At 41.8% G+C, this 12,195-nt stretch overlaps 1 protein-coding gene across 2 annotated transcripts; it reads right to left on the bottom strand.

Annotated features, from left to right (window-relative positions):
* Positions 1 to 5,043: 5,043 nt before the first annotated feature.
* LOC115788710 (cytochrome c oxidase subunit 6B1-like) lies at positions 5,044 to 11,318 on the bottom strand. 2 transcript variants are annotated; one of them, XM_030741852.1, is made up of 4 exons: positions 11,193 to 11,318; positions 10,349 to 10,515; positions 5,459 to 5,559; positions 5,044 to 5,192 (listed from the first exon to the last, which is right to left on the bottom strand). In XM_030741852.1, the coding sequence occupies exons 2-4, from the start codon at positions 10,495 to 10,497 to the stop codon at positions 5,176 to 5,178; spliced, it is 267 nt and encodes an 88-aa protein (XP_030597712.1). In that variant the 5' UTR covers positions 10,498 to 10,515; positions 11,193 to 11,318; the 3' UTR covers positions 5,044 to 5,175. The 2 variants fall into 2 exon arrangements, with proteins under 2 accessions (XP_030597712.1, XP_030597713.1); XM_030741853.1 differs by having other exon boundaries at positions 10,392 to 10,515.
* Positions 11,319 to 12,195: the final 877 nt, after the last annotated feature.

Below are 12,195 nucleotides of genomic sequence, written 5' to 3'. Positions count from 1 at the left end.
TGTTAGAGTCGCGCACGCACTGCAGTTCCTTCACGTTCACGATTCGCTCGTGACAAAGATGCAAACAAACGTCAGCTGACTCCCGGGGGTTGTGTGTAAAACTATTATGCAATAACTGTTCTGCCACAGTGAGTTTGTAAAAAAGCTGCACTGCACATGACCTCAGAAGTGTGAGCATCATAGCGCGCCTGCAGTGAATGAATGGAAGCTGTTTGCTTTTTCCCTCTAAATCAGAGAAAAAGGTTAAATACCATGTTCGAGTGTCAGTATTTATGATAAGACCTCAGTGACATGAATATTTCTGTGGCATCTTCATCTGCTAATGAAGAGCATGAGATGTAAAGCACCGGCTGGTGCAGTGCTTCTCAGCTTCTTATGATTTGGTTCTTTTCTTTTTGTTCTGTTTGCACAATTTTTCCCTGTCATTTTTACACATGCACTACTGCTGCTACATCTATTGTGTGTCTGTCTTTCCCAGGAGAGGGATCCTCTCTGATTTGCTGTTTTGTGTGTGTTTTTCTTACACACATTAAAGGCTAAAAGGTGTTCTTAAACCCATTTGATGGCTTTATAAATGAAACTAAATTTACATTTTTCAGAGATAAATTTTCCCTTGTGCAAACACATCTAACCCATCACCTACTTTTTTTAAACCGTGAAATGTTGGAAACTCATACACTTTTCTTTATTCTCTCCTTTTCTTTTGATTCATTTGAGACTCAAATACAAAATAACAATTCGTCCTTCATGGTTTCCTTGTCTTTATGTCTTGGCAGCATGCCACAACCACTAAGTGCAGCCTTAACCACTTATTAATTAAAGAGAATACAGTAATATTTCAAATCTGACCATACAGGTACACCCAGGAGACATGAGCCTATTAGGTGATGTGCTGCTTTCTCTTTCAAAAGGAGTGTCTTTGGCAACAAATTCACAGCCTAAAATTGAGGTTTATAGTTGAAGTAATGTTGAAAGTTGTTTTTCAGGGTAGATTTCAGCAGAATTATATCCATCCATCTTCTTCCACTTATCCTTTTCAGGGTTACTGAAGCCTATGTCAGCTGTCATAGGGTGAGAAACAGGATACACCCTGCACAGGTTGCCAGCCTGTCGCAGAGCCAACACAGAGAGAGACAGACAACCATCCACACTCACATCCACGCCTATGGACAATTTAGAATCACTAATTAACCTAACCCCACTAACTGCATGTGTTCAGACTGTGGGAGGAAACCCACGCAGACATGGGGTGAACATTGCAAACTCCACACAGAAAGACCTGATCCAAGGTGGATAAAACTGTTGTTTTTAAAGTTGCTGTTTTTGTGGTGGTTAATTAGTCCAAAAATGACCCATTATGTTTTTTTTTTTTTTAATTTCCCCCTGTACTCAATGGAAAATGTCTTGAGGGGAAGGAAAAGTGTGAAGGAAAAGAACAGACAAGGCACCTTAATAATGTAATATATTCTCAGTTTCACTGTTTGAAGCTTATATAAATGTTGGACAACCAAGGGAAAAATATCACCTACTAAAAACAAGGTTTGCTTGTGATAAGAAGACCCATCAGTGATGGGATATCCTCCCACCATGAATGAACAGACAAGAGTACCGCCTATCAGGGAAAAATATGCCCACCGCACTGTATTAACTGTTTGAAATACAATAATTAATAATTATGTGACCTTGACCTCCAGCAGTAGCTCTCGCCACAATCTCTTGAGAAATAAAGCCAATGTGAATCAAATCTGTGATTATCATTAACATTTCTGCAAATACCTTTTGGTAACCACATCATAGAACGCAACATTTCCATCTGCACTCTGTACACTCAAAAAAACTATGGCTATGACTATGCTAATTCGTTACTCTGACTCTGTATAATTACTGTTTTGTTTTGACTCCATTGCAACAAGATCTTGCAGCCTCCAAGCACTAGCTTTGTATCTCAAAGAAGACCCTGGAAGGCTAGTGAAGGAGTACGGAATAAGTGTCAGTTGTTATAAAAGGGACATTTTCATTCAAAGTTGTGCTAAATAAGATCTCATCAAGGCATCAAATTTTGTAATTCACTCACCAAGATTCAATGTCTTTGTGATGCAGAGTTAAGTTTACCACCACATTCACTTTCATTGGGCCTACAGATATCAGATAATATATGATTTGCTAACTTTGATGAACCTACCTACTACTACTTATTTCTTAGAAGTTTTTTTTACTTAATAGTGTTTACATTTATACCCCAAACTTTAAAAAAAAATTTGTTTAGTTAACTCAGGGATGTCCAGTCAGTCCTCAAGGGCTGGTATCCTGCATGTCTGAGTTTTTTCCCTGGTTCAACACCCTGCAACTACTTCCTTAGCATGTCAATGTTCAGCAGAGACCTGTGGTGAAACACCCAGGTGAAGATGTTGATCAGTCTCCACAAGATCACTGGCATCATAGGTGAAGGTGTGCAGGTGCTTAATGAACTCAAAGATGTCGCCACTGCTTGTGCCTTACTGTTTGGGATCATCTACGACCTGAACCTGAGCTATCCAACTGACCTCAGGTACACTTCTGAATTCATCCAAAAGATCCTGATGGAACTTGATACATGCAGATTTTCAAACAAAATGCAGGTACTTAAAAACAAACTGCTGGAATAATGCATGAAACCATTACGGTGTAGTGATCTGGGGGCTGTTCAGTGTGCTGAAAGGTCTTTGTTATCCTGTTAACTTAAGCAGTAGTTTTGGTTGTCTGTTAGCCTTTTTTATTTCTTACTGTTTTACCTTAAAGGTTATGTTTCAAATTGAAATCTAAGGTAGAAGCATCAAACTACTGCCCTGAGACCATACGACTCTGTTAGGAGTTTATGTTGGACAGCAGATGATGACGATGATGATGATACTTTATTGATCCCACAATGGGGAAATTACAGTTAACAGAACACCCATGGGGCTGACTCAAACTCAATCCTCAGCTAACAGTTCTGATAAGATGTAGAGTTCATCAGCAGCTAGGTCAGGGAGATCAGTCCAACACAGGTCAGAAGAAGACAGGACGGGGGGGGGTAGAGCATCTGTTTACAAACATCCCGGAGACAATTTGATAAGCAGCAGTCCAAGAACATCAGGGAGCCAAATTCCTGATTCTATGACTTGTTTCTACAGCAGCAAAGCAGGGGGAAAGGAAGGACTGGGAGAGAAGAAAAGTGTGACCGTCTCTGCTGACATAACATAGTTTTGAGTTTTATCTTTTTTTTATTTCTCGTGTGTCAGATTGTTATTACAGCACTTTCAATTGTGTTAAGCCACCTCATTGAAGCCACTTAGCCCTAATGGGTAAAAAATTCTGGCAACCTCATGGTGTTCTGATAGTCATTTCTCCTACAAAGACACTTTACAATAGTGAGGATGTTTGAACTAGTTGAAGCTTGTGTGGAGCTAAGAGCTCTGAAAAGTTTATTGAAAGATTAAAAAATGCTGTGGCACTTAACTTTATAATTGTATTTTGTTTATGAATACAAAGCATTTCTATGCATTATTATTTTGAGTGTTTTTGTAAAACAAGATGATTTTATTCTTAGTATCTAATAAAGTGCTGTTTTGCAAAGTTGTGATTTTTTTCCTCCCTCTGGTAACAGTTCTTTTTTTATTTAACGTGATTTTAAGGTGACAAAAGAAACTCAATTGGGACTAACTTAACTATATCAAGTTGCTCTTACTCAATAATCTTGTACTGCTTTAATGTATATCCAGTTAAGTCTCTGAACTTAACTATATCACGTACATTTAACAGAGTTCATACATAAAATGAAAGTAACCACATTCTCAAGTCACTTTTTTACAATATACTTAAGCCAATCAGAAGACGGCATCACAGGCTAACCAATCAGGCTGCAGCCTAGAACTGATGATCCTATAAACAGACTGGATCTTTACCTGGAAGGTTCTCACTATCAGCTCCTGCCAGCTGTTCAGGGACCGAGGTCAGCTGATAGATATGAGGAATCCCACTTTCTCCATTTCACTTAATAATGCTAAAGTAGGTACAGCCAATCACACAGCACAATATGATCACATGGTCAGGCTAAGCCAATCAGGTGCGAGAAAGAGGCCGCATCTCATTAGCATATATTATCATACTGTAGCATAAGCAGCCTGGAATCCTCCATGTTGTTTATGCTTCAGATAAATACAGCCAAAGTTACAAAGGTACTAAACACCCAGGAATATCATGCTGCACATCTCTGAAGAGTAAAGAACACATATGCCAGATTTCATGGCTCAGCTCCTGATGGTTTTGGAGTCTGTAGGCAGAGAAAGGTAAAACCTCATGGACAGACACCTGAACGGGCAGGTGGTGGTGGGGGTGGGGGGGTGATGATCCTCCTGCTATATAGTGGGGGGAGGATAAAAAGAATAAAGCTCACCAGTCACAGTGAAATTAATGTGCTATTTTAAGAAATGATGACCAAACTGCAGTCCACTCATTTTTTTCCTCTTCCTGCTGAAGATAATCCACTTTACCTTTACTGACACTTTCAGCAGCTCTGCAAATGAATTAAAGATACTCCTACAGACTGGTGCTACAGCAGTGCTTAAAATGAGGATGTAATCGATGCAGACCGAGTTACACCTCCACCTTCACTCTTTATTTATAAGCACTTTTCTAAAAGAGCCTGACAGAAGGAAACAACTTCCCAACAATGTTCAGGTCACCTGTGAACGCACAAAAGCAAGTCACAGCATCAGCTGGAGAACACAGCAGTGGTTTATCCGATGATGTCACAGTTATACTGATGGTTTGTTTTCATTAACTGTCTGATGGTGCGTCTCTTTGAATTGTGGGACAGCGTCCAGTGTCTCCTCTGCTAAAGGAGGTCACAACGGAAGCACTGAAGCTGCTTTCCTTAGTATTTTAACCCTCAAACAGCTGTTAGTACGGCTGCCACACATACAATTAAAGTAAAAACATCCATTTGACTGCAGCCATAGTTTGAGTTACTGTAATAACCATGATAATTAATGTCAGCTGTAAATCAGCACAAGTCAAACGTGATTCGTAGTAACATGAATTTATTATGAGATTTTAGTACAGAAATATCAGAATATTTCACTTTAACATTTTAAGTTGAGAAAGTGGATGAAGCTGGTTTAAATCTTCCCGGGGAAGTTTCCTGCCTCTAACTGATCATCCCATTTCTGAACCTGCAGGAGAAGCACAGGAGAAACTCAGGAAGCTGATTTAAACAGAGCTGGGAGGTGATGAGGAGGAGTGCAACGGAAAGATGCCGTCAGACACTGTTGTTAAGTTTGCTCACAGCAGCTGTTAAATGATGAAATCAGACACCGTGAAAATTAAAACAGAATTTTTTCCGGTGTGGAGAAATAAATGAGCCTGCAGCAGAGGCAGCGAGTGTAATCTGCTTCACGTGGGGCTTTCTGGGGCTGTTGGTGATAAATGTGACACGTACCCAACCGATGGGGCAGAGGCTCTTGTAGACCCTGCGGTACCACTCGCAGGCAGCTGTGTCCTGGTCTTTGGCTGACAGAACCTTGTTGCATCTGTGGAAGTCTGTGATGAGCACAAAGGGAGAGGAGCAGTCAGAGCTAAACTAAACAGCCAGCAAAGCCAGACGGGGATGATTTAATCTGCCAAAGTCCTTGAGGGTCAGATAAATGATTATTAAATGATTGATTGTTCCTACAACATCATAATAATGTTGCTCCAGGACCGTCACTGCAACTGACCGTGATGTCACACTAAAGCGTGGCTTGTGGAAGACGTGCAGCGCTCCAAGGTTCCCATAAAGACGGGGATCTTCCCAACGAGAAGCTCAAACCACAGCCTGTTTATTAAAACTTCTTGAGTGGTCCGAACTCAACGACATGACATTATTTTACTGATGAGTTTATTAAAAATGCTCCAAAAGGCACCAACAGCACAATCACAGCCACGGCCCAGTTCAGTGACTCCAATCAGCAGAAGTGAGGCCCAGCAGGCAGTCCTCTGCTACAGTTCACCGTCAGCTCACCTGTCAATCAAAGCGGCCACGCCTCCAACTCCAGAAATCAGGTGATCCGTTAAAAATCACTCCCTGGAGTTGCTAAGGAGGAGGAAGTTATCCATATATGGCTGGTGGACGTGGCAGGTTCACAGTCCCACTGACAAAGATCACCTTCATTCGACTGGAATTAGAGGAAAAGCCTTTCAGACGTGCTGCTCCTGGTTCCTGGAATCATTTACAGAAGGAGCTGAATGGTCGTTGTGATGGGGGGTTAATGTGACTGCTTTTAACATCACTGTTGGAATGATCTGTAATTGCATTTAATTTGTATACAGGTGTTAGAATGCTGATGGCCACGTGTGAGATTGTTGTGTTGTACTTGTTGTAACGTCTGCCGCCCTCTCGGCCCGGGCTCTCCATTTTAATCTCAATGAGACTTTTTAAATAAAGGATAGAGAATAAATAAATAAACCCTGACTTTTTTTTTTTGGCCAAATCTCAAACTGGTGTAATTGTGTGTCTTTGATACTAAATGACAATCCTTTGCATGCATTTGTGTAGGAATTTGATACAACTTGTCACTGAAAACACTGACCTGTGACATGAGCCACATCCTAATGCTAAACTGGGCGAGTCCATGGACAGCTGTGTTTATCTGAAGGACCCCGAGGAGCCCCGACACGTTTTGTTGTCCTTTGGTGTGACACCCTTACATTATATTAAAAAGTATTTTATGTATCTTATTGGTTATTAACTGGCACAAAAGCATAAAGGTCACAGGATACCTGGAAGAAGCTTTTAAACTTTAGTTACTTTGAATTCTTTTTATCCATTTTTAGTTATTTTAAATTCAACAACAGCTTTAATACATGCTGTACTTGTTTTTTTTGGTTATGAAGTATCATTAAAATAAGTATAAGGTACACAGTAAGTGCATTTACTGGGGCAGATGAGTGGCAGAGTCAGGAATATGAAAGGAAAACACATGGAAGTGAAACGCTGCCTTAAGATACAACTCCATGAGTCCAGGTGGAGAATGAGTCCCATGTAGCTCTACAGGAGGCTCACACTAAGTGACTGAAGCCTCTTTCCCACCAACAGGGTTCCGGTGCCGTAATTTGAACCATTGGGCAGGTTTTCCACCGCCGAAACACTCGGTGCTCGGCCGAAAAACGGGTTCAACTCCGGCCCCGCAAACTAGCTGGTCTGGAACCAAGAACGCGTGACGAAAGCGGCAGAAGGGCGTGACTCTGCCGTCTCAACATCAAGTTTTCTACCAGATTACATGTGTATTACAGGAGATTTTCAGGGCTGTGAATTAGGTTGGGCTCTAAGGCTGAACTTGCTGCTTTGTATCAGTTCATATCACAGATAAAAGGACACAAAGTGCGTACTTGTGGTCTTGCTCTAATCTGTCTGTGTTTCCCTCTGTGCTGCACACAGATGCTGCAGTAGTTTGGTTTGGACCCTAAAACGTATTTGCAGCACAGAAAGGGGAGCGTGTTCTCCCACGTTTGTGCGCTTCAGCTTCGTGTCCAGACGAGGACCCGCCCACACTCATACGTAAAGGAGCAGTTCACAGAAACGCGGTGGGAACGCGGGCCCGTTCTTAAGTGTTTCGCTGCTTCATTCAAACCAGCACCGGCACTGGCACGAGCACCGGCTCCTCAGCGGTGTGAAAGTAGCAAGACTGGAGCAGCCAGGAACTGAACCAGCAACCTTCCCATTAGTAGATGACCTGCTCTACCTCCTGAGCCACAGTCACCCCTAAAAAAGTTTAAATACTTAACACAATAAATAATACACACACATTCTGACTCTTTAATACAATAACTACCACTTCTGTCCATTAGTGCGATCTAATATCCTACACTGTATAACCAAAATAACCAAAAATGTGCTTTACATTAAAAAATATCTTTAACTGCAGCTGGATGTTGCATTAGGGGAGATGCAGTTATGACTCCTCTTAAAATTGGTATAATCTTAGTTTTATGAGGTATGAAGCATTTATAGAAAAGTCCAACTTCAACAATTCATGGTGAAAAATACTGTTTGTTAAACTTCTACCCTACAGTTGTACATTTTAACCAAGGGGCATCCATCCACCCACCCGTCCCCTTTCTCCAGAGCTTACAAATGAAGCCAATGCAAAGATGCCAAAACGTTGTTCTACTTGAGGCTAGCTGCACATTTACTACAGCAGAAATAAACGTGTTTACAGCCAGGCACAAAAATGGTTTTGTTAGGGCTGCAACGATTCATCGACGTAATCGATGATGTCGACTACAAAAATTAGTTGACGTGGAATTTCATCATCAAAGTGTCGTATTTTATAACCATCCATCTATTTTGTTCCGCTTATGTAATTTTGTACTTGCAGTACACTACAGGCAGATATGGGGGCAGTATTGCCTCCTTTGTCTGCCATCGACAACAATACCGTGAACAGAGGAGGGGGGAGAAAATGAAAGAAAACGGAGAGACTGTCAAAGCTGTGGGAGCGTTTGACAGGAAGTAAAAAAAGAGCTGAATGCAGAGCAGAGCTTTCCTTCCAGCAGCATCGCTGCAGTGCTGCAACGCCCCGGAGCTGTGACCCCAGCTCTGGATGGTACGTCAGTGCGTCGCTGATACCTGTTAATGTTTGTACAGGTATGTTTCTGTTAGTTTACCTGTCGGAAACAAGCTCTCATGGATGATGTTGGCTGAGCGCCTCCATTTCAGTGACGTTAGCTAACGAGTGAAGGACGACAGGAGCAGCTACGGTGGCTCCGATTTTTCCCCTCACATTAATATTGGTGTGGCGCTCATTCTGAATAATAAACCTCTGTATAAACTGAATCATCTGTAAACTTTCCAGGTGTTTATTTGATATTTATTGTGATGGTCACATTAATGTTAAAAATACATTTGATTAGTTTATTTTTACGGGTCATTTTTTTTTAATTGTGAGAAGAGAACAAGGTGATGTTAACAGGTGGGCAGGCTTGAACAGGTGAGGTTAGACTGAAATAATTGTTGACTAATTGATAAGATAATTGACAGATTATTCGACTACCAAATAATCTTTAGTTGCAGCCCTAGTTTTGGTCTTCATGGAGATCTCTCCCTTCATAACAGGTGTGGCCTCAAAAAATGTGTCTTATTTCTGAACTGGACCTCTCAGCCATCGTCAGGGGCGGGCTGGGCATTTTGGAGCATTGTTAAAGATCAGCTGACCAATATTATGGCTTTCTGTGTGGTACAGACCACGCAGGGAGTTTATGCTTCAGTTTTGGTGACTGAAGTATTTTATTAGCTTGTTACTGTTTGCACTAATTACATAACAAATTATAGTAAACTACTAGATAAACTGCTTGTGTGATTAGGCTGCTGGTTATGCTTGGGAAAATGCTAAGCATGCCTTCAGAAGCCTTTCTGGCAGAAAGACAAACTTCTCATGTGCAGCTTGTTTCCCTAAACTGCAAAACTGTGATGTCACAACATTATGATTGGTCGGTCCTGATGCAACACTAATCACGATGAACAGGAACAGCACTAACAAGAAGGTACAGTTACTCTGATTACCAACATGATTTAGGCTGCAGTCATTTCAGAATTAAATTTAGCCTCTGTGTCTTTGTGGCATCTATTTTTACTACACTTCCACAAAGATTGATGCATACTTTTACTCTGAAAATCAGCAGCATTAATCAAAACATTTATTACAGGTGCTGACGTATGATGGTGGATCATCGTGCCTAATGTACGCTGAGGTACAGCCATGGGCAAACACAGCAGAGCATCAGAGGGTGCAGTTAGTCTGCAGCAGATCCAGCATCATACTGACCTTCGGCAGCAGGAGGACATGCTCAGCTTTGACTTCAGCATTGAAATCCCTCAGGCATGTGCTGGGTCTACTGCTGAGTTTCCATGTCTCAGAGTTCTTATGAAAGAGTACAGAAAAATATACAGTTTGGAAGAACTGCTGCTCTCAAATGAAAACGTCAAATTCTGCAGGCCAGTACTGGAAATACTCGGCAGACATGCCAAATGCTCCCAGTAGCTGCTGTGTGAATAGAAAAAGGAATCGAGATGAGAAAAAAGGCAAGCAACTAAGTGAGAATGTGAGCTGAGGGCCCTGAAAGCCTCATACAGGTTTGCAGGTCTCCTGTTCTTCACACACTCAAGAGTGGAAACACACAGACATGGTGAGAGTCTACAGCAGCGTGAAGAGACCCAGCAAAAGCACCAATAACCCGCGCCCTGCTTTACCTGTCTACAGGTTCAGGTTGGACTCAATATAGGAGGAAACAAGGAACCGGGTCTGCGCTGGTCTGACAGGAGAAAATACTTAATTATAACATTAGAGCTTACATCAGCGTGCATTGATATTGTGTGCAGCAGACGTCTGATTTACCCAGATAGTTCTGGAAACAGTTGCGGGTCTGGTTGGTGTTGGGGAAGCGGGCATCAAACGGAGCCGTCCTGTAGTTCTTGATCTTCTCCTGGACGGTGTCAGACATCTTTCAGCCGCTGGAGGTCTGCACAGGATCAACAGCATGAGAGCAGCCCTCAAAGGACCTCACTGCGCATGCACACTACAGATTTATAGGCCCCAAATACACTAAAACTAGTCAGAGAGCCACTTAAATAATAAATGTGTCATTTGCTTAGTACAAACTGCTCCACAAGTACTCATGCTGTATGCCGATGTTAATAAGTGACAGTACTACATGCAGCACGTGATGAGCTGTGGTCTCTGAGGTTTGTGTCGGCGGTATCAGCGGGAAGCCCAAAGCACAGACGAGGATAACTGACGTCCACATCTGATATCAGGGTTTCCTCATCAGCTGTTCGGCTGCGTGCGATCAATAAACGTCGTGCACTGATAAACCATAAAGCCGTTCAGCGATAAATATAGAAAGTTAATATTAATCCCGGTCAGCTGCTGCTGATCAGCAAAAGCACAAACACAGCACACACGGTTCAAATCCAGGCCTCGAGGTCCGGTGTCCTGATGTGTCTCTGCTTCAACACACCTGAGCCAAATATAGAAGTCATCAGCAGGACTCTGGAGAACTGCACTGCATACCGAGGAGGTAACTCAGCCATTTGATTCAGGTGTGCTGGATCAGGGACACATCTAAAACCTGCAGGACACCGGGCCACGAGTGAACCACTGAAACAGACTGTCACAGACCATAAGAAACCCGCTCACCGTGGGCAGGTAAACTCCGTTAAGATCCGAGTCCTCGGCGTCCTCTGTGCGCTCTCAAAGCATGCCGGGAAACAAAAAAAGAAAAAGAAAAATGGAGTTTCCAGCAGCGTTTCAAAGGCAGCACTGCCACCTACTGGACACACAGAGGAGGCGCAACTACGGATTAAAAGCGGTGCGGGAGGCTCCGTTTAACACAAAGGCCTAAAAAGCTTCAATATTAATCAGTGCAGGTCTTAGTAAAACTGACCGTGTGAAGTCCTGGTGGACAAAGAAACATTAACACAAAGTATTCTGACGCCAACTAACAACTCTGAGTCACAACAAAACCCAGACCCACCAAGCATTTAATGCACTGACCAACACCAGAGCATCAGCGTGCGCTACTGCTGAATGTTGGATCTGTTTATTATTTTACACTTTTTTAAGAAAGTAACTGACCAGTAAAAACTGTCCTGGGAATTATACACAGGAGCAGCTCACCTTTAATCAAATAATGTTTGAACTTTAAATTGAAACTGCAATCCATCTGTAGTTTGTGAAAAAATAACCTATGCAAAACTGCATTATCATCATAGTAAAATGAGTCCTGTTATTAAACATTAACTTACAACTTTTACCCAGTTTTTCCTTCTAAAAATCTAGCCTTCCTTCCTTTTTGTCACTAATTATAATATAGCTTTAAATGACACTTATGTAATGTAAACATTAAATATTTGTTCCAAGGGTCATAAAGAGACCTTCAGAGAATCAGAGTGAGGACAAAACCCTGATGGCTGATTATGGAGGCTGCACTGTATTTTAAGTAGGCTTCAGAAAAGAGGCTCAAATGGAGGCAAATTAACTAAACAAATAAAGTTAAATGAAATGATGCTCTGCACATGGTGGAAATACAAATGTAGTGGCTTCTATCTATCTACGCTCTAATGTAGTTAAATTAGGCTACACTCTTCACACATTAAACATGAGAAAAATGTTAACATTGTAACATTTTAATTGGTAAAAT

Source organism: Archocentrus centrarchus, chromosome 11 (genome assembly GCF_007364275.1).
Source record: "Archocentrus centrarchus isolate MPI-CPG fArcCen1 chromosome 11, fArcCen1, whole genome shotgun sequence".
Taxonomy (NCBI): Eukaryota; Metazoa; Chordata; class Actinopteri; order Cichliformes; family Cichlidae; genus Archocentrus; species Archocentrus centrarchus.
This window is presented reverse-complemented; position numbering and strand designations above follow the sequence as displayed.